Below are 19,910 nucleotides of genomic sequence, written 5' to 3' on the forward strand. Positions count from 1 at the left end.
AGGTGAAACCCAGGGATAAATAAGAAAAGCTGAAACCTCTCCTTGCAGCAACACAAGCCATGGACTTACACCCATGACCAGCTTTGTAACCTCAGCCCCTACAGAACATCTGAATCAAATACCAGGATTCTCCCAGTCATGGCAGGTGGAGCTTTAGCATCTGTAGACTTTGTGGACTCCTACACAAGGGGGCTGGGCCAGGACAGAGCCTGAGCTGCCCCGTAGCACCACAGCAGGTCCAGCTCCATGCTCAATGCAATCCCAGGACCTGACTTCATTGAATCTATGCTGGTGACCTTGCGAAAACAACATCTGAGAGACACCAGGACCATGTGCCATCATGCCCATGGTTAAAGTGGTCCAAGAGCAGTGCCAACACTACATAACATGAGAGCTTACGCATGAGAGGGGACACCAGAACATACCCTGAGGTGAACATCCCCAGAGGAGTAATACTCAGTGACTTCTCTCCCAGTGGGTGGCTCCAATGCCACCTGCCCCGCACCACAGATCAGAATCACAGTGAAGACTCAGATCTGGGGGCTCTATTCCACTACGCAGGGAGCAGGCCCCACCAGAGAGAGGGCAGTAACAACCACAGAACAAGGGGGAAACACAGCCCTCAATATCCAGGGCAGGCTCTGGTCACAGTTAACAGCAATCAAAGCACAGATCAAGAGTATAAGGGCACAATCCTCTGGACCACCCTCACCCACCAAGGTGCAGATACCAGCAGGAAGATTAACTAGGTTTCTGCACCCTTCAAAACAGAGACCACAAATAGAATGCTAGACAAAATGAGATGGCAAAGAAATAGGTTATAGGGGAAGAAACAAGATAAAAACCTCCAAGGACCATTGAATTAAGAGGTGATAGGCAATCTAATGATTACTTCTTGCTTTCAGTCATCTTAAGTGGAGCACCAAACACTTTCACATATCCTAGGTGCCTAGTAATTCTTTAATGCACTTCTTGCCACACATGTTTCTGAGAATGTTCTATTAGATCTTTCAATCTAAAAATCATAAATGATAGTGACAGAGAACTAATCATAAACTGAGGACACATAAGACAGTGCCCGAGGAAGCTGAGTACAAATAAGATAAACTTAATATAGCACTAGTTTTAAGAAATTAAATAAGAAGAGAGGCTTTAAAACTATGATTGAAAGAGGGAATTCTATTCATTGCTCTGTGGAGACCTAAATGGGAAGGAAATCAATAGAATGGTAAAGAGTAGAGATCTCTTCAAGAAAATTAGAGGTACCAGGAATATTTCATGCCAAGATGGGAACAATAAAGGACAGAAATGGGATGGACATAAAAGAAGTAGAAGTTATTAAGAGAAGTTAGCAAGAATACATGGAAGAACTATACAAAAATGATCTTAATGACTGAGATAACCACGATGGTGTGATCACTCACCTAGTAACAGACATCCTGGCATCCAAAGTCAAGTCAGCCTTAGAAGGCATGACGACCAACAAAGCTGATTGAACTCCAGCTGAGCTATTTCAAGTCCTAAAAGATGATAATGCTAAAGTTCTGCACTCGATAAGCCAGCAAATTTGGAAAACTCAGCAGTGTTTTCAGGACAGGAAAAAGTCAGTTTTCCTTCCAATCACAAAGAAAGGCAATGCCAAAGAACAATCAAACTACTACACAGTCTCCCTCATTTCAAACAACAGCAAAGCCTCAAAATTGTACAAGCGAGGCTTTAACAGTATGTGAACCGAGAGCTTCCAGATGTTTAAGCTGGATTTAGGAACGGCAGAGGAACCAAAGATCGAATTGGCAACTTCCCTTGGATTATATAAAAAGCAAGAGAGTTCTGGAAAAACAACTACATCTGCTTTATTGACAACACCACAGCCTTTGATTGTGTAGATCACAAGAAACTGGAAAATTCTTAAAAAGATGGGAACACCAGACTACCTTACCTGTCTGCTGAGAAATCTGTATGCATGTCAAGAAGCAACAGTGAGAACTGGACATGTGACAGTGGACTGATTCCAAACTGCGAAAGGAGTACATCATATTGTCACCCTGCTTATTTAACTTATGTGCACAGTACTTCATGCGACATACCAGGTTGGATGAAGCACAAATTGGAATCAAGATTTCAGGGAGAAATATCCATAATCTCAGATACACAGATGACACCACCCTTATAGCAGAAAGTGAAGAGGAACTGAGGAATCTCTTGATGAAACTGAAAGAAGAGGATGAAAAAGCCAGCTGAAACTCAACATTCAAAAAACGAAGATCATGGCACCGGTCAGGTCATTTCATGGCAAACAAGGGGAGAAACAGTAGAAACAGTGAGAGACTTTAAGTCTTGGATTCCAAAATCACTGCAGATGGTGACTACAGCCATAAAAGTAAAAGACGCTTGCTCCTGGGAAGAAAAGCTATGACCAATCTAGGCAGCATATTAAAAGGCAGAAACATTACTTTGCCGACAAAGGTCCATCTAGTCAAAGCTATGGTTTTTCCAGTAGTCATGTATGGATGTGAGAGTTGGACCATGAAAAAGCTGAGTGCCGAAGAACTGATGCTTTTGAGCTGTGGTGTTGGAGAAGACTCTTGAGAGTCCCTTGGACTGCAAGATCATACCACTCCATCCTAAAGGAAATCAGTCCTGAATATTGATTGGAAGTACATGGTGAAGCTGAAGCTCCGATACTTTGGCCACCTGATGCAAAGAACTGATGCACTGAGAAAGACCCTTTTGCTGGGAAAGATTGAAGATGAGAGAAGAAGGGGATGATAGAGGATGAGATGGTTGCATGGCATCACTGACTCGATGGACATGAGTTTGAGCAGGCTCTGGGAGTTGGTGATGGACAGGGAAGCCTGGTTGCTGCAAACCATGGATCACAGACTCAGACTTGAGTGAGTGACTGAACTGAACTGACTGATATTTTATAGCTATATTTCAATTAGATCTTTTAATAAACATTTCTTTATATAATTTAAAAATTATCATAGTTTGAATCAACCATTAATAATATAGTGGAAAATGTGCTAAGATTTGATGTCAATTTATTTTAAAATTCTATGAGGTAATAGAACACAATAAAGTATTTTAGCATGTTAGGATTGGGGCAAATACACTAAAGATGTTTAATATGAGATCATATAAGGAATAGAGAAACTTTCAAGTCAACCTGAGATGTGCATTGTTTCATTTTCACCAGGTTTTGCTTTCTGCAGTGAAAAATTACTTGAATTTGAAATTTATTTAGAAGGTCCTGTGTGTCGCTCCCAGTGGATAGGAAATTATAAATCAGAGAACAAAGACCCGTCCCCAGTATTCCAAGCAGTTTGGCAGTTTGTCTACCACTCCACTCACACATTTCTGTCTAGAGGTAGAAGGAAACTTTAAAAGGACTGTCATACAGTTACTCAGAAATGGGCAGAGTATTCCTAGGGCCCCAAAGAAATCAAAGAGCAACGAATGAATGGAGTTTGTCACAAGCCAAGAGGAGACTTTTAGGTCACACTGTGATGGAGAAAAGTAATCACTGGAGATAAATTCATGAATGATTTCAGAAAGAGAATGGGGCAGGTGATACATTTCTATCACAGTAGCAGATACAAACCCAGGTTTTTGAAAACCATTTCTATTGAAGCAAATCTTCCAAAAAACATGTGACAAAAGATGAGTTCCTCCCTGCTCCTTGGACCTCTCATCTGAGTCATCATCTTCATCCATTCATACCTACCTGGGTAAATGGCTGTTGTCTCCATTCTCCTCATACTCCTGGGATCCTTCAATTGCTCCAGAAAGGCAACCAGGTCCAGCATAGACACAAGCCCTGTTCATCAGAGAAAGAAACAGTTGTGTTGTTAGAGATTCATCAGTATCGAATCCAATATGTATTCAGGTGAGATGAGAATGCCATTTTGTTCTAGAAAATGATTTCCTGAAATACTTTATTCAAAGCAGCTATACAATACTAACAAACACCTAACAGTCAGATCCTGAGATTCTGGTCAAGTAGTACTAAGGCAAAAGTAAGTAGTGTCACTGTGAAATTAAGAGAGGGTGCAACTATTTAATACCACAGAACTTACACAATTACCACTAACCTAGAAGGAAGGAGGCCGAGTACATCAAGGAAGAAAAACGTCACCAGCATAACGATTCATCATGAAGGCTTTCTTTCTAAACTCACAAATACCCTTTTTCCCCTAGAAAGCAGAGATCTGAAACTACTATGGGAAGCAGAAAATTTCAGAAGACATTCTTGACATGACGGAACTAAAACCCAGTGGGTAGATAAGGGATTCTGGAAGGCAGTTATCCTCACCCAAGGAGGCCAGGTTCCCGTAGTTCTGTAACATCACGTCCCTGTACAATTCCCGCTGACCGAGGTCCAGGCATTCCCACTCCTCTTGAGTGAAGTCTATGGCCACATCCTGGAACGTCAGCTGTCCCTGAAATACAAAATACAGATGCCATGTGGCTGTGCGAAGACTTCCTAATGTGACCCAAGATGAAAACGGCAAGTTCAGAGAACTGATCGTGATTTAGTGGCTTGGCTTGTATTACAAAATATATTTTTTTACATAGTAATCCTTTCTACCCAATTTCTAATATGAACAAAAAACAATGAGTTATGATCTACAAGCCATTAGGGAAACTATTCTCATCTGAAAGAGCAATGATAAAATAATCAGGGCAACGTTATCATATTTATTCTTCAGTGTTCTACTCATGTGACATAGGATAAATTGTTTAACAAAGAAACAGGAAACTTTTTTTTTTTTTTAAGTGTATTCTGAGCCAAGAGTTCTGAGGTGGGGCCAAAGTGCCACATTTTTAGCAAGGTCATTTGACTTAGTAATGTTGAAAATTCTGCTCGATGAATGACGATTTTGCACCACAATGAAACAGAATAGTAAGGTAAGAATTCATACTTAAGTTGAACTCTAATTGTTTTACAGATTTTAACAGGTCTAATAGGATAGTAACGTTTCTTGTGGTCTGGGCTCGTGTTGAAAAAGAATTTCCAGACATGAGACAAAATGAGAGGGAAATAAAGTTTATTAGAATGGGGGACGTTGTTAGAACAGCTGGCCAGCTCAAGGGAGAATGGATGTTGAACAGGGGTCCTCAGTCCACTTTCATAGCCAGGGTCCAAGGAGTGGGATAGGGGGTCTTTCAGATCATTTGCTGAATGGATGAGGCACCTATACTGGGTGGGGGAAGAGTAAGAAAAATACTTTCTCCTTACGGGGTAGGAGGGGAGAGCGTTTATACTGCTCAGGAGGACCTGAAATCCATCAACAGTTACAACATGGGGAGGGAAAAATGCTAACGGGTCTTGTTTTTCCATTCCTGCATTCCAAGACCCTCCTTGGTTTTATCGTCTTTTGTCCCTGGGTCACCGCATATCTCCCTCTCTTTATTTTTAGGGCCAATTCTTTGGCCCTTGTTGATACCCTGCTCATGTCTAACTATCTACCCATTTCCCTTCTCACACATTTGGGAATCCAGTTTCAAGGAAAATGGAGCAATGACCGCTCTGGCTTCTTCAGGCTGAGCAGGGGTGCCATGGGGCTCTGGGTTCCCTTTGCCTACTCTGTCAGGGTGCATTTATGGAGGGAGATGAGAGTCCATTGAATGATAAGGTGACTTGTTTCACCATTGTCTAGGTGTTAGTCAGGGAATATTCTTGCACGACCACTTAGAAATTCGTGGTATTTTAGAAGAAACAAACTTTACAAGAAAGTTAAAGGTACACGGTCCAAAGATTAGGGGCTAGCCAGGAAAACCAGGACCGGACATTGGTTTGTGATGTTAGTGTTTTTTTAGGTACAAGAAGCAGCAAGAATTTGGGCTCATAAAATCTTTACATGAAAACATCTGACCTTCGGAAGGCCAGTTCTGGGTTTTTCCCAGAGCACAGAGTTCCTTGTTTCTAATCTCTACTCCGAACTCCTTTCGGGGGGTGTTGAAAGTCAGGAGCTTGCAGTAATCATGATGTCATCTTTGTAGAGACAGCTGGCAGAGTCCAGTCAGCAGGGTCCCTTCATAGCCACATATTTGACCATGCTTGGCGGGCATTTCTTGTCCATTGTGTCCTGTGGCACTGGGAAGGCTCATTCCCAGGTTTGGGGAAAGTTCCATTCATAGGCCACTCAATGTGCTGCTTCTAGAGCAGGCCTTGTGAGTAGCAAGAGTCTCTGGACCATACCTGTCTTACAGCTTCTAGGTCCCAGAAAATATTCCCTCTTGTTGCTTCTTCACATATCTAGAGTTACATTATTACAATCATTGATAGCATATGGAGCTGCATATCAACATTTTATTACAGACTCAGTCACACGTTTAGTAACCTAAGAAACAATCTTCTGAAACAAGCAACATAGAAAATAATATAGCTATAGCTAGCAGTTATTAGTCAGGTCGTAAGTAAAAATTATATGTCAAGCACTTTCATTAAGCAGAGCCCAGTATACCGCAGGTCATCGACTTCATTTGTTAAATGACTACAGCCAGGTGTTAATCTCTTGGTTGTATATCATGGAGCATCTACTCTTTATCAGAAGATTGCTTCCTGAGATTACCTTTCGAAACAAGCTTAAAGTGCACCACAACGACTGAAGCCTGCATACTCTCGAGCCCATGCTCTGCAGCAAGAGAAGCCATGGCAATGAGAAGCCTGTAAAACGTAACTAAAGAGTAGCCTCCACTAAATCTTTTAGAAATATAACATAAGAAGGAACTATCTCAGAAGTGAGGCTTAGTAAACACTAGACTTTAATTAACTAGACACTTTGTTTTAACAATGAACAAAACTTAACATTCAGTGAAACAATTTTTTTCATTATGAGGGCATTAACCCTGTAACCAGGGAAGGCTTTAACCCATCAAATAGAAGTGAGGTTTGTCAGGGAGCCAGGAAAAGCCAGGCAGCCATCTTGGATTTCCCATAGCCCTGACTCTTCGATTTACAGCTACTGTTCACCCATTTTGAATTCCCCAATTCAGGAGCAGACTATGGCCATGTTTTAAGGACATCAGGATGGCAAAAGTCTAACCATGAGGGGTTGTTTTTGTAGAAGAAGAATGAGCTTTGTCTACACGTACCATAATCTTAAGTAATGCTTATTTACTTTATCAAAGCAACAAAAGGTTTTTAAAATGAATATAAATCATTTAAAGTCAAAGAAATTCATAATATCTTAATGAAAGCTGCATTCTAAGAAAACTTTGTTCTATTAACATAGAGATTAGACTAAATTCCAGTCTGGTACCAGCTTCAGTTCAGTTCAGTTGCTCAGTCGTGTCCGACTCTTTGCGAGCCCATGAATCGAAGCACGCCAGGCCTCCCTGTCCATCACCAACTCCTGGAGACTACTCAAACTCACCTCCCTCGAGTCAGTGATGCCATCCAGCCATCTCATCCTGTTGTCCTCTTCTCCTCCTGCCCCCAATCCCTCCCAGCATCAGAGTCTTTTCCAATGAGTCAACTCTTTGCATGACGTGGCCAAAGTATTGGAGTTTCAGCTTTAGCATCAGTCCTTCCAATGAACACCCAGGACTGATCTCCTTTAGAATGGACTGGTTGGTATCTCTAATTTTCTTAAAGAGATCTTTAGTCTTTCTCATTCTATTGTTTCCCTCTATTTCTTTGCATTGATCACTGAGGAAGGCTTTCTTATCTCTCCATGCTATTCTTTGGAACTCTGCATTCAAATGGGCATATCTTTCCTTTTCTCCTTTGCTTTTGGCTTCTCTTCTTTTCACAGCTATTTGTAAAGCCTCCTCAGACAGCCATTTTGCCTTTTTCATCAGATAGCAAACAAAACTTGTTTATCAGTTAACCTCAGAAAAATCTTTTCCATAAATCTTGAAATAGCAGTATTCTTACAAAGGCATCAGAGTGAAACCACAGAAATCATGTTTAAATCTGATTAAACTGCAATTGACAATGTAGCCTGGTTACTGCTGTGACTTGTAACACTTTAACAGTATAAGCAGAATTATAGTTGACCACATTGTATTAGGGCATATCAGATCTATATGACTTCCACATAATTTTAGGATATCTATATTAGTAACATCAACCATATAGCATAATCTGAGAAGATTTATCACCCCTTCAACAGTACTTCCCATGTAATTTAACATGTCCAACGAGCCCAGGTAGTTTAATAGCTCCCTGGGATGTCTCAGGGGCCCTCTGAAGCAATCCAAAGTCAGCTAGAAGTCAAGTCATTTAGGATGTTTTGTGGACAAATATCAAAAGGGGATATAACAGTCAGATAAAATCATATAGATCACTGGGAAACAATATATTTACTCAGCCAAGGTAACAATGATTTCAAAGGTAAACAGAACAGAACAGATCACTTTACAGAAACTTAAAATCCATTATCAAAGGCAGCTCAACATCTCAAGAAAACATGTATTTATGCTCAAAACTCTTCCCTTGGCGTCCACTTTCCATAAAACCTTATCACTTTCTGTACCCATTACTTTGTTCTCCCATGCTGAAACAGCCACCTGTAAGTCAGACCTATTTCCTTTTCTCTTCATAAATTGTAATTTCTTTCCTCATACCTTCTTTACTGAAAATACACTACTTTCCTTAAGCAGCCAAAAACTTAAGCATTCTGTGGATTGGTGAACATAAATAACAGTGATAATTTCTAAAAAAAATATTCTAGATGCCATTCTCAGGATGGCATCAAGCATTATTCATGAACAGTCCAAAATATCTAGTTTCTCTGTAAGAGGAAAGTTAGTCCTCAGTAATGAATGTTTCAGAATCTTATTTTATTTGGAAATGACCTAGCTATTCAATAAACTTCCATCACTTAGTTTGGCACAGCCCTAGAAAGTCAGGTTACCGAAATCTAGAGAATGTTTTAGAGAGACATTTCTAAAGTATAATTATTCTTAAAAGAGTTTCTCTGAAAGATCATATCTCTTTTACAGTTTCTTTGAAGGTCCCCCCCCCCCCCTTTCCTAGAGGTACTTTCCTGGTTGAGAAACTTGTAACAGATATAAAAATATAACAATATGTAAGTAATAATAAACCTAGGCACAATGAAAATACTGTGCTTAATGACTCTTAGACATATCTACATTAGATTAGCAAACAAACATTAATGCTAGATATTTAATATTGAATATTTCCCAGTTCAAGTGAATCTGAAATTCATTTAGGTAAATTTCTCTTGGAGTTAGAACTGTCTGATTTGTAAGCACTTACCTTCTTTTGCGTGAAGTGAGTGAAGTCGTGTCCAACTCTTTGCGACCCCATGGACTGGAGCCCACCAGGCTCCTCTGTTCATGGGATTCTCCAGACAAGAATACTGGAGTGGGTTGCCATTTCCTTCTCCAGGGGATCTTCCCGACCCAGGGATCGAACCCAAGTCTCCCGCATTGTGGGCAGACGCTTTAAACTCTGAGCCACCAGGGAAACCCTTTAGGCCAATTAAATTAGAACTCATTTAGAACTTCAGCAATATTATTAAAAAAAAAAACAAAAACAAAAACAGCACACTGAGACATACATAAATCCAGACCGACCAACAGAGATTTCATAGTTTCCTGCTTAAGATTTAAAACATCTCTTTGACCCTTTTTTTGTTTCTTTGTATCTTTGTTTGGCTTGAAGTTCTGATTTGCCCAAGGCTGAGCCAGGTCTCAGGCAAAGTGGGCAGTGACATTCAAGGACATGGAAGGGGTTAACTATAAGCTTTTCCCTAGGCAGGCCTCTTAACAGGCTGCTGCTGCTAAGTCGCTTCAGTCCTGTCTGACTCTGTGCGACCCCACAGACAGCAGCCCACCGGGCTCCCTCACCGCTGGGATTCTCCAGGCAAGAATACTGGAGCGGGTTGCCATTTCCTTCTCCAAGCTAGTTGTTAACAAGCTAATTGCTTTAAAATACATATGCAAAAACAATCGGTTTTACAGTTTCCAAGGGAAAGAAAATTTCATTTTAAGCAGTTTTCTCCAGAGTCTAAAGAATATCAGGGCCATCCTATGTCAAAAAGTTATCTTTCCTTTCTGTAGTCTTAGTTTTATAGCTAAAATATAGACCAAATAATGCTCAAATTGACTCTGATATCAGGAGCATTTCAGCTCATAAAAATTTTGGACTGTCCTTCTGGTGGGAAGTGAGGTCTTTGTCCCATCAGAAGAATCTGAAGGGTTAAGGGAATTTGCAGGACCAGGGGAAGCTTGGTCCTTCCCAGCCCTGAGAAACAGGAGTACTCAGAAGGGAATTCTTTAGGATGTTCAGGAGTGGGGGAAGCTTGGTTCCCTCTCCACCTGAAAGATAAGCTTCCTTAAAGGGGATTCTTTAGAATGTTAGGACAGTTTTTGATCCTTCAGGCTTTTGAATATAGAAGAAAGATCTGGACCAAAGGGAACTTCAGAATCCTTTCCTAGAGATCATGTGGATATGAAAGGTCGAGTAGGGGTCATCTAGGAAATCTGACGGAGACAGACAGAGAGGGACAGGAGACAGAGAGGCAACAGAACGTAAGGAAATTCTGAGTCCTTTTTCTTCTTTTGGGAAAACATAATGTGCCACTCAGAGGCCATTTTGGGGGGGGTCCCTCGTTTGTATTGGAGCCAGGACTTTCGGAGGGTCAAAAGTTTCCAGCTTCTGAGAATGTAGCCAAGGGTTGAGTATGAAAGCGCCTCCTGGGATGTAACAGACCCACTCATAGCCTATGTACCATAGAATGGGAGTACTGAGAGTCACTGGCTGACAGAAAGGCATCCTGTTTCCCCCAGTGATCTCTCAATGCGACTGAGGCCACAGAATGGCTGAGCGGCCCAACAGTCGCATCCAACAGTGAGAGGAGACCTCTGAGAACCATGCAGCTAAGCCACCAGGTGACACGGGCAGAGAAAGAGATTCCTGGGAGCAACCAGGTAACTCATCATTTGGTGATTCCCTGAAATGTGGAAGACACTCTTGGGATGGCTCAGAGGCAACACCCAGGCTCCTGTAAATCAATCCGGACAAAAAGAGAAAGAAGTGAAAGTGACAGGGAAGAAGGCTGAGGAATCCACCTTACAATATATCGGGGAGGCGGTGGCCTGGGAACAATGGTCTCTGTTTTGCCTCAACCACTATGTGCCTAACATGGTGGACAGAAGTTGTCTTGCTGCGGGCTTGTGCCCTTGTGCCCTGATTCGTTCTGTATGCCCCCTATCCTCACATGGGAGTCTTTCTGTGGCAGGCACCCTAATGGCTTTTATGTGTCTGATCTCTGCCCACAGAATACTGCTTGGCATAATCCTTAGTTGTGAAAAAGACAAAGAAGAGACCTTCACCCACTCCAGAGGCAGTTACTTTGGGTGCAGTGAGCAGTGGGGCATTTGGAACACACCAGAGGGTAACCCTCGCCAGAGTTCCAAAGTTGCCGCCACAGCAGTTGCCTGTTGGCAGAGTGTCCCTATGAGAAAGCAGAAGTGAGGAGGGGGGACAAGAGACTCCAAGTCTTTGAACAAGGCACCAAAAATATCATGGTCTGGGTGCGAGTTGGAAAAGAATTTCCAGACATGAGACAATAGGGGTCTGGTTTTTCAGTTTGTGCATTTTAAGACCCTCCTTGGTTTTACCTGCTCTTCACTCTTTGGGTAACCACAACCTTGGCAGAAAGAATCATTTTAACTATTTAGTATATACTCTGTATCTTTCTGATTGTTTTTGTCAGAGTATTGAAAGTGCAAGAGAAATAACTAAAAATCAGTAATGTCGCTCTTATACTTTTTTGGCACATATTTTAACAAATAGGCATTAAATAGCAAAGCTTAAACTTTACTTCAGTTTATTTACTTTAAACTAATAAAACACAGACAGATTCACAGAGACAACTAAGAAAAGTTGATAGAAGTTTCTGTAACTGTAAAGAATACTAAAGACAAGAAATGTTTTAGTCACTCAGTCATGTCCATTCTTAGTGGCCCCCTGGACTCTAACTTGCCAGATTCCTCTGTCCAAGAAATTCCCAAGCAGGAATACTGGAATGGGGAGTCACTCCCTTCTCCAGAAGTTCTTTAGAAAAACAAAGCAAAAAAAAAAAGAAGAAGAAGAAAAAATTGATCAAGTCATGTTAATATTTTCATACACACAGTTCAGCTGCTCAGTCGTATCCGACTCTTCGTGATCCCATGGCCCACAGCACACCAGGCCTCCCAGTCCATCACCAACTCCCAAGGCCTACTCAAACTCATCTCCGCGGAGTACAGACAGACACTCAAATGGGGTTATATGCTCATTAAGAGGAAGAGAGAAAATTTTTCATGTCACTGAACTCAGGTAATTTTGAATGGATTAAAATGTACATCATGTTAGAGGATGATACTCTTTATTTGTACTGAGCTGTATTTTAAATTTTAATACAGTTGAGCATAGATTAGGACTAATAAGATTCTTGTAAACATTTTGGAAAATACAAAACTGTGATGAGACTCTGTGATGTGAGCATGCAGTGTACTGGAAAAGATCAGACCTGGGCTGGGGATGAAAACCGTCACTCCCCAAAACCAGCATCTCTGCTAAACACATGTGAGTGTTCATTTTCCAAAGCAGACAGAAAGTAAGAAGACAGGAAGTTACTCCATTAATTGTGATAGTTTAGGCACATCCTGCATTTTTCTTTCCAAGACACCTGTTCAAGTGAAAAAAAAAAAAAATTCATAGCATGGGAATCTCACAGAAACATCGAAACCAGTGAACATGAGACATGGGGTAAGAAGTACATGGAAGAATCCATTATCACTGCATGGGTATTTTGACACTACTATGGAAACTATGATCTGAATCTATCATTAAAAAATGTTAGTTTGGGGACTTCATGATGACCCAGTGACTAAGACCCTGAGCTCCCAATGCACAGAGCTCTGGTTCTTTCCCTGATCAGGAAACTATATCCCACATGCTGTAGCTAAGAGTTTACATGTCACAACCAAAGAAACTGAAGATTACAAGGATGACTGAAGATCTTACCTGCCACAAGAAGACCCAGTGCAGCCAAATAAATAAATATTTAAAAAATGTGTTGTATGCAAATTTCAGTTCATATATGCCTTCCCTGATCTTCCGGAACCTGGTGATCTGGCATTAACGATAAGAAAGCAAAAGAGAGAAGAGGCTGATATTCCCTGGTTTATGCAGAGAACCAATAAAGCCCTTGACACAGGACTTGTACCACTCACAAAGGCACAGAGCATCCTCTCGAGGAGGTCTTGAAAACCTGGGTGAGAAAGTGAGCTCGCCAGGTTTCCACGCTCCAGAGAATTCGCCTGAAGGAGAGAGACAGAGAGAAAGAAAGAAAGAAAGACAGAGGGACCCAAGCTCTGATGGAAAAAGGGTGCTTTAATAATCTTTGCATGAGCATATATAGGCTGTTAAAGAATTTCTTTGACAATGATAAAGATCAGAAAACCAAATGTATAGTTACTGTTACCAAGGAAAGAAGGAATTAACAATGGTCATAAAGTCAGAAGACAACAAATATCTCAAGAAGGAGGGTCGTGACTAGGCAGATTTACCGAAGGGAAAGAGTTTACTGAAGGAAATCCATACATGCAATTCATCTCATTATTTCAGTTCTGGGAGAAGGACTGAACTGGTGTTATACTATAATATGACTTTTACACAGCAATATTTTCTACCATAATCCTAACCCCCCAAAAGATGAGAAATGACCCACACACCATTTCAGAAACTTCTGATCTGGAAAAGAAATGATGAAATAATCAGAACAACATGGGCATATTTATTTTTGAGTGCTGTATTTGTATGACACAGGATGAACTGTCTATCAAGGAAACAGGCAATATTTTTAAAAAGCATACTCTGACCCAAGAGTTCTTGAGTGGGAGAAATGTGCCATTTATTTTAGCAAACTTAATTTTTTTCAGAGTATTGTTAACAAACTTCTTTTAACTAGTGATGTTCAAAATTCTCCTCCATAAATGACCACTTTGAATAGTAACGAAATACAATAGTAAGGTAAGCATTCATACTTACTTTTGAACTTCAAGTGTTTTACAAATTTTACAGAGCAAATATGATAGCATCCTCAGTAGCAACAATCATTTTAACTATTTAGAATATACTATATATATTTCTGAGAGTTTTTACAGAGTCTTGGATGTGTAATGGAAATAATTTAAAATCAATTAAGTTGTTGTTCCACCTTACTGCAAATATGTTGCAAACATTCCTTAAACAGCTTAAATTTAGTTCACTTTATGTACTCTAAACCTTAATAATACACAGACAAATACATAGGGACAATTCTAAAGAAAGTTCATAGAAGTTTTTCTGTGAAGAATACAAATTATAAGAAAAATAACTGATCAAATCATATGAACATTTTCATGCACAAATATATTAAAATGGAACTATATATTCATTTCACTAAAATGAAACAATCTAAGGCAATGGAAAATATGTCAGAACAATTTTCAAAGGTTAGGATAAATAAAAATATTCATGATATGATGATGGCATTTGTATAAACATTAGGTTTATGCCTGCACACACATATGCACACATGAAGACACTTCAGGTAAAAACCTTCCCTAAGTAACAGATCTTTTGGAAGAAACATTTTTAATCCACCTTTTTTTTTTTTAACTCAAGTATACTTTACCATTTATGGTAAAACAAACATTTACAAATTGTGCATGAATGCTTGCTAAGTCACAACAATCATGTCTAACACTTTGGGACCGCACGGACTGTAGCCATCCAGACTCCTCTGTCCACGGGATTTCCCAGGCAGGAATACTGGAGGGGGTTGCCATTTCCTTCTCCAGGGGACTTTCCCAACCTGGGGATCAAACCCAGTTCTCCTGCTTTGGCAGGCAGATTCTTTACCACTGAGCCACCTGGGTTCACTGAAAACAGTTTTGAATGATCAAAAACACAATATGAGAAATAGTCAACATTTATTAGCAAATATACCATGACACCTATTTAGAACACATTTCCAGACCTATATGAAGAAATGCAAACCTTTACTGAAAATCACAAGTTTTACTTGGAAGATGTGGTGACATAAAGACTTCAGTGACTGCAATTTCGAACAATTCAAACTCAAAACAAACATGGATATTTCAAATATAAGTCTCAGCTGTATCTAGGAGAGCCAACACAATTTTGAATTTAAAAATGAAAAAAAACCAAAATAGAGGGAAATTACAGATTTCTGTAATTACAATCTGTAAATCTGTAATTCTGCCAAACTACAGATGAAGTTATCACTGTATAGACCAGTGAAACTTCAAACTAAATGAAACAAAACAGCAACAAGGTAGCCAAAAAAGCTCACCTAAAGAGAGACTTAGACATTATTTGAACAATAAAATAGAAGGTAAACATAACAAAATATTTTTTAATAATGCAACAGGTGAGGTATTCCAAGGTAACAACAAAAATCAGAGGAGGGGCGGAAATCAAAGTGCATAAAGGAACAATTTCAGTTTCAGTGTTGTGTAATGAAGAATTTAGGGACTTTCCTGATGGTCCAGTGCTGAAAACCTGCCTGTCAATGCAGAGGACATGGGTTCCATCCCTGGTCAGGGAAGATCCCACATACCTTGAAGCAACTAAGCTAGTGTGCCACAACTACTGAAACCCACCTGCTCCAGAGGCTACCAGTTATTAACACAATGACTGAACCCATGCCTTAGAGCCAGAGCTCCACAACAAAGAAAGCCCAAGTGCAACAGCAAAATCCCAGTATAGCCAAAACTAAATAAATATCAAAACTAAAAAAAAAAAAAAAAAAAAAATTTGGTAGGCTTTGGTCTCCAGGTTGTGGAAGTTTGTTAACTACTCTTGGAATTTTAGTTTTTTTCCCTTGGAATGTCCTTAGTGACTGAAGTGGCTTTATTACTCTCCGTGGGCCCTGATTATTTATGCTAACAACATGACCTACGGTGGGCCCCTAGTTTAATAATGGGATGACTCAGGTTGTGAGGCTGGCCATTTCACAAAGACCAAGGAAATGACTAGAGGTTTGGGGCTTTGAGCCAGGTGAGCTTATTAGCCCAACCTCTAAGGAGTAGAGAATGCTGGAGATGTTATCAATCCTGCCTATGTAGCTAAACCCCAATAAAAACTCAAGACTTAAAAGTTTGAGTGAGCTTCTTTGGCTGGCTATACTCTGTTTTCTGTCACATTGATGTGCCAGGAGGGCAACGGGTCTCTTGGGATGATGACCACGGGTGAGTTAAAAAAAAATTCATTCAGAAGTTAAGAAGCTTATCAAGTCCAAAGAAACAGCATTTCAGGAAACAGAGACAGAACAAACAAACAAAAGGATTATGCCTCTTACCTCGGAACGAGTCATTTCTGATTCCTTGCTTTCCTCTTCCTCTGGGATTCCTTCTCAGGTAAGATCAGCCTTGGGAAGTGAGCCCTGAGTGTTGAAAATAGGCTGTTCAATACTTAGATAAACACACCGAGGTCCCTGTAACACAGCCACACACAGAGGGACGATCTCAACAAACACAAAACACAATCCTCTACGGCCACTAACACAGCAGGGATTCTGGAACACAGAATTAAACGAGGTGTTTTTAGTCTTATTGTTTTCTTCAGAACTCGCGGCCCTTCCTGTGAAAATCACACGTTCTAGGCTGACCCTCCCCTTCAAACTGTAGGCGAGACCCTGACCAAACTCCATACAGAATAGAGCCTCCTTCACCTCTTTGTGGATCAGGGATCTAGCGGTTGGGCAATACAGGACTTTAAGCAGCGGTCTCTACAAGTTAGAACGTAGAACTGCCAAAGAACGTGGACTCTAGAACATTAACAGGAAGCGGACGTGGACCGCAGGGACCCGCAGCTAAGCTAACGGACTTCAGAACTTCTCACGGCGATGCACGGACACCATGGGGACGGGAACATGGGACGGCAGATTGAACGTCCACAGAGACCCCCGAAACCACGTGTGAAAGACAACAGGCTGTGGGACTACGAAATCCGGGTTTTAAACAAACAAACTCACCAGAACTCTCTGTCGCTCATTTAAACTCAATTCCCACTCTGCAGGGTACTGCGCACGCGCGGGCGGAAGATCCGGTACAGAGGAAGGTGAGTGCGCTACACCGCGGCCAATGAGAGTCGACGTAAGGAGAGAGGGTGGGACGAAGCCGGAAGCGCAGGTTATGGGGCGGGGCGAGTGGGGACGGAGCCTTGCCTCCCTTCACCCGGCCCCTGTCAGTTTTGGGTCTGTTTGTCCTTCTGTCCAGCTGTGCTTCCTTTCTCTGCCTGTTGATGCCTTTAAATCTCGTTGGTTTCCTCTGGAGCAGAGCTGCTTCCTGCCTGTTCTAAGTTAGTGTTTCACACAACTTAAGGCAAAAGAGAAGAATTTTGAGGGCTGACTCTATGGGAAGCGGAGATGTTTTCAGCAAGTTGTAAAACAGGGAAGATGGAAAAGCCCTTTGTGTGAGTGTGTGAAGATGGGTGTCTCCACAATGAGGAAAAGTAGAATGTAATCAATTAGAAGGAATTCATAGGGCCTGGACTCCATCATAGACCTGTTCATGCTGATCATGCTCGGCCACCTTTCCAATGGACTCTAAACTCTGTGTTTAGTGCCTATGAAAACAACAACAGAAGGATAAGACCCCCCCCCCTCCAAACAGGGGAACCTTGAAGATCATATCTAGGTTACACATGGCCTAAGACAAAACATACACTAATCACCCCTTCCTACAGACAGTCCATCAATTTTCTGTGTCTACCAGAGTGTAACCTAGAGCTTATTGATTACTAATTGTTTGACTGTTTGAGCACATAGCACCTGAATGATGGGGTTATTGTGACTGTATTTTCCTTGGTTTATGTAAGTCTCAAAGAATTTGGGGTGGTGGGTTCAGATATGTGCACATGGGGTATAAAAGATTTTCACAAATGCTGGTCAGGGTCCTTGGCTAAGAGGAGACTCTGCCCTGGGCCCGCTGGTGCAATAAACTGCACTTCACTATCTGCATTGTCCTTCTGAGTGAGTTTGTTTCCCAGAACGTGTGGCTACAACAATCACTTCAGCAGCAGCAGCAACAATTAAGAGGCATATAGATGTGAGAGTTGGACTATAAAGAAAGCTGAGCGCTGAAGAATTGATGCCTTTCAACTGTGGTGTTGGAGAAGACTTGAGAGTCCCTTGGACTGCAAGAAGATCCAACCAGTCCATCCTAGAGGAGATCAGTCCTGGGGGTTCATTGGAAGGACTGATGGTGAAGCTGAAACTCCAATACTTTGGCCACCTGATGCGAAGAGCTGACTCATTGGAAAAGACTCTGATGCTGGGAAAGATTCAGGGCAGGAGAAGGGGATGACGGAGGATGCGATGGTTGAATGGCATCACCAACTTGACGGACATGGGTTTGGGTGGACTCCGGGAGTTGGTGATGGCCAGGGAGGCCTGGCGTGCTGCTGTTCATGGGGTCGCAAAAAGTCGGACACAACTCAGCGACTGAACTTAACTGAACTGAATCTCTGTATCAACAGATTCTGGCAGGAGTAACGGTATGCCATTTCTGTGGTTATGTTATAAACGACAGTGTGGGTTCTGGTCTCCCTCTTTCTTCCTGGACTCATTTCCTAAGACAAAAGCCAGCTGCCCTGTTTTAAGCAGGTCTCCGGTTACAATTACTGAGGTTTCCTCCCAACGGATCACCTGAATGATTCAGTTCAGTTCAGTCCAGTCGCTCAGTCGTCTCTGACTCTTTGGGACCCAATGGACTGCAGCATGCCAGGCCTCCCTGTTCATCACCTATTCCCGGAGTTTACTCAAACTCATGTCCATTGAGTCAGTGATGCCATCCAACTATTTCATCCTCTGTTGTCCCCTTCTGCTCCTGTCTTCAACCTTTCCCAGTATCAGGGTCTTTTCCAATGTCACTTCTTTGCATCAGGTGGTCAAAGTATTGGAGTTTCAACTTCGGCATCAGTCCTTACAGTGAACACCCAGGAATGATATCCTTTAGAATGGATTGGTTGGATCTCCTTACAATCCAAGGGACTCTCAGAGTCTCCTCCAACACCACAGTTAAAAAGCATCAATTCTTCAGAGTTCAATTTTCTTTATAGTCCAACTCTCACATCCAGACATGACTACTGGACAAACCATACCTTTGACTACATGGACCTTTGTTGGCAAAGTAATTTTTCTGCTTTTTGATATGCTCTCTACATTGGTCATAACTTTTCTTCCAAGGAATAAACGTCTTTAATTACATGGCTGCAGTCACCATCTGCAGTGAGTTTGGAACCCGAAAAAATAAAGTCTGTCACTGTTTCCATTGTTTCCCATCTATTTGCCATGAAGTTTAGGGACCAGATGCCATGATCTTAATTTTCTGAATGTTGAGATTTAAGCCAACTTCTTCACTCTCCTCTTTCAGTTTCATCAAGAGGCTTTTTAGGTCTTCTTCGCTTTCTGCCCTAAGGGTCGTGACATCTGTATGTCTGAGATTATTGGTATTTCTCACAGCAATCTTGATTCCAGCTTGTGCTTCATACAATCCAGCATTTCTTATGATGTACTCTGCATATGAGTTAAATAAGCAGGGTGACCCATGCTTAAGCTGGGGCCAAGAGCAGTGCCAATAATAGGATCACACAAGAGCTTGCTGGAGAATGAAAGTTGGCACACAGAGTACACCTCGAGGTGAACATTCTGAGAGGAGCAATACTCAGTGGCTTCTCTCCCAGTGGGTGTGCCCCAATCCCACCAGCCTCCCAGCACAGATCAGAAACACAGCTAAGAAACATCCGGGGCTCTATTCCACCAACCAGGGAGCAGACATCACCACAGAGAGGGCAGTGAAAACCACAGAGCAATGGGGAAGTTCCCCTCAGGGCAGGCACTGGTCATAGTAACACAATCAAAGCCCTGATCAAG

The 19,910-nt window shown here is 41.5% G+C and overlaps 1 protein-coding gene across 7 annotated transcripts in view; it reads right to left on the reverse strand.

Moving 5' to 3' along the window:
• Positions 1–19,910, reverse strand: part of LOC114118046 (zinc finger protein 345-like) — a 62,024-nt gene that overhangs the window by 7,052 nt on the left and 35,062 nt on the right. For 2 of the 7 annotated variants that reach the window (XM_060399083.1, XM_060399084.1), the window contains exons 1-5: positions 17,010–17,059; positions 16,335–16,418; positions 12,992–13,099; positions 4,316–4,442; positions 3,728–3,820 (exon numbers count right to left, since the gene is read on the reverse strand). In XM_060399083.1, the coding sequence (XP_060255066.1) occupies positions 3,728–3,820; positions 4,316–4,442; positions 12,992–13,099; positions 16,335–16,349 (343 nt within the window). In that variant the 5' untranslated portion in view covers positions 16,350–16,418; positions 17,010–17,059. Of the gene's footprint in view, positions 1–3,727; positions 3,821–4,315; positions 4,443–12,991; positions 13,100–16,334; positions 16,470–17,009; positions 17,060–19,910 lie in introns of those variants that run through there. The other 5 variants (XM_042231202.2, XM_042231203.2, XM_060399085.1 and 2 more) reach the window with 4 other exon arrangements.

The sequence above is a fragment of the Ovis aries genome, chromosome 14 (genome assembly GCF_016772045.2).
Source record: "Ovis aries strain OAR_USU_Benz2616 breed Rambouillet chromosome 14, ARS-UI_Ramb_v3.0, whole genome shotgun sequence".
NCBI classification, from domain to species: domain Eukaryota; kingdom Metazoa; phylum Chordata; class Mammalia; order Artiodactyla; family Bovidae; genus Ovis; species Ovis aries.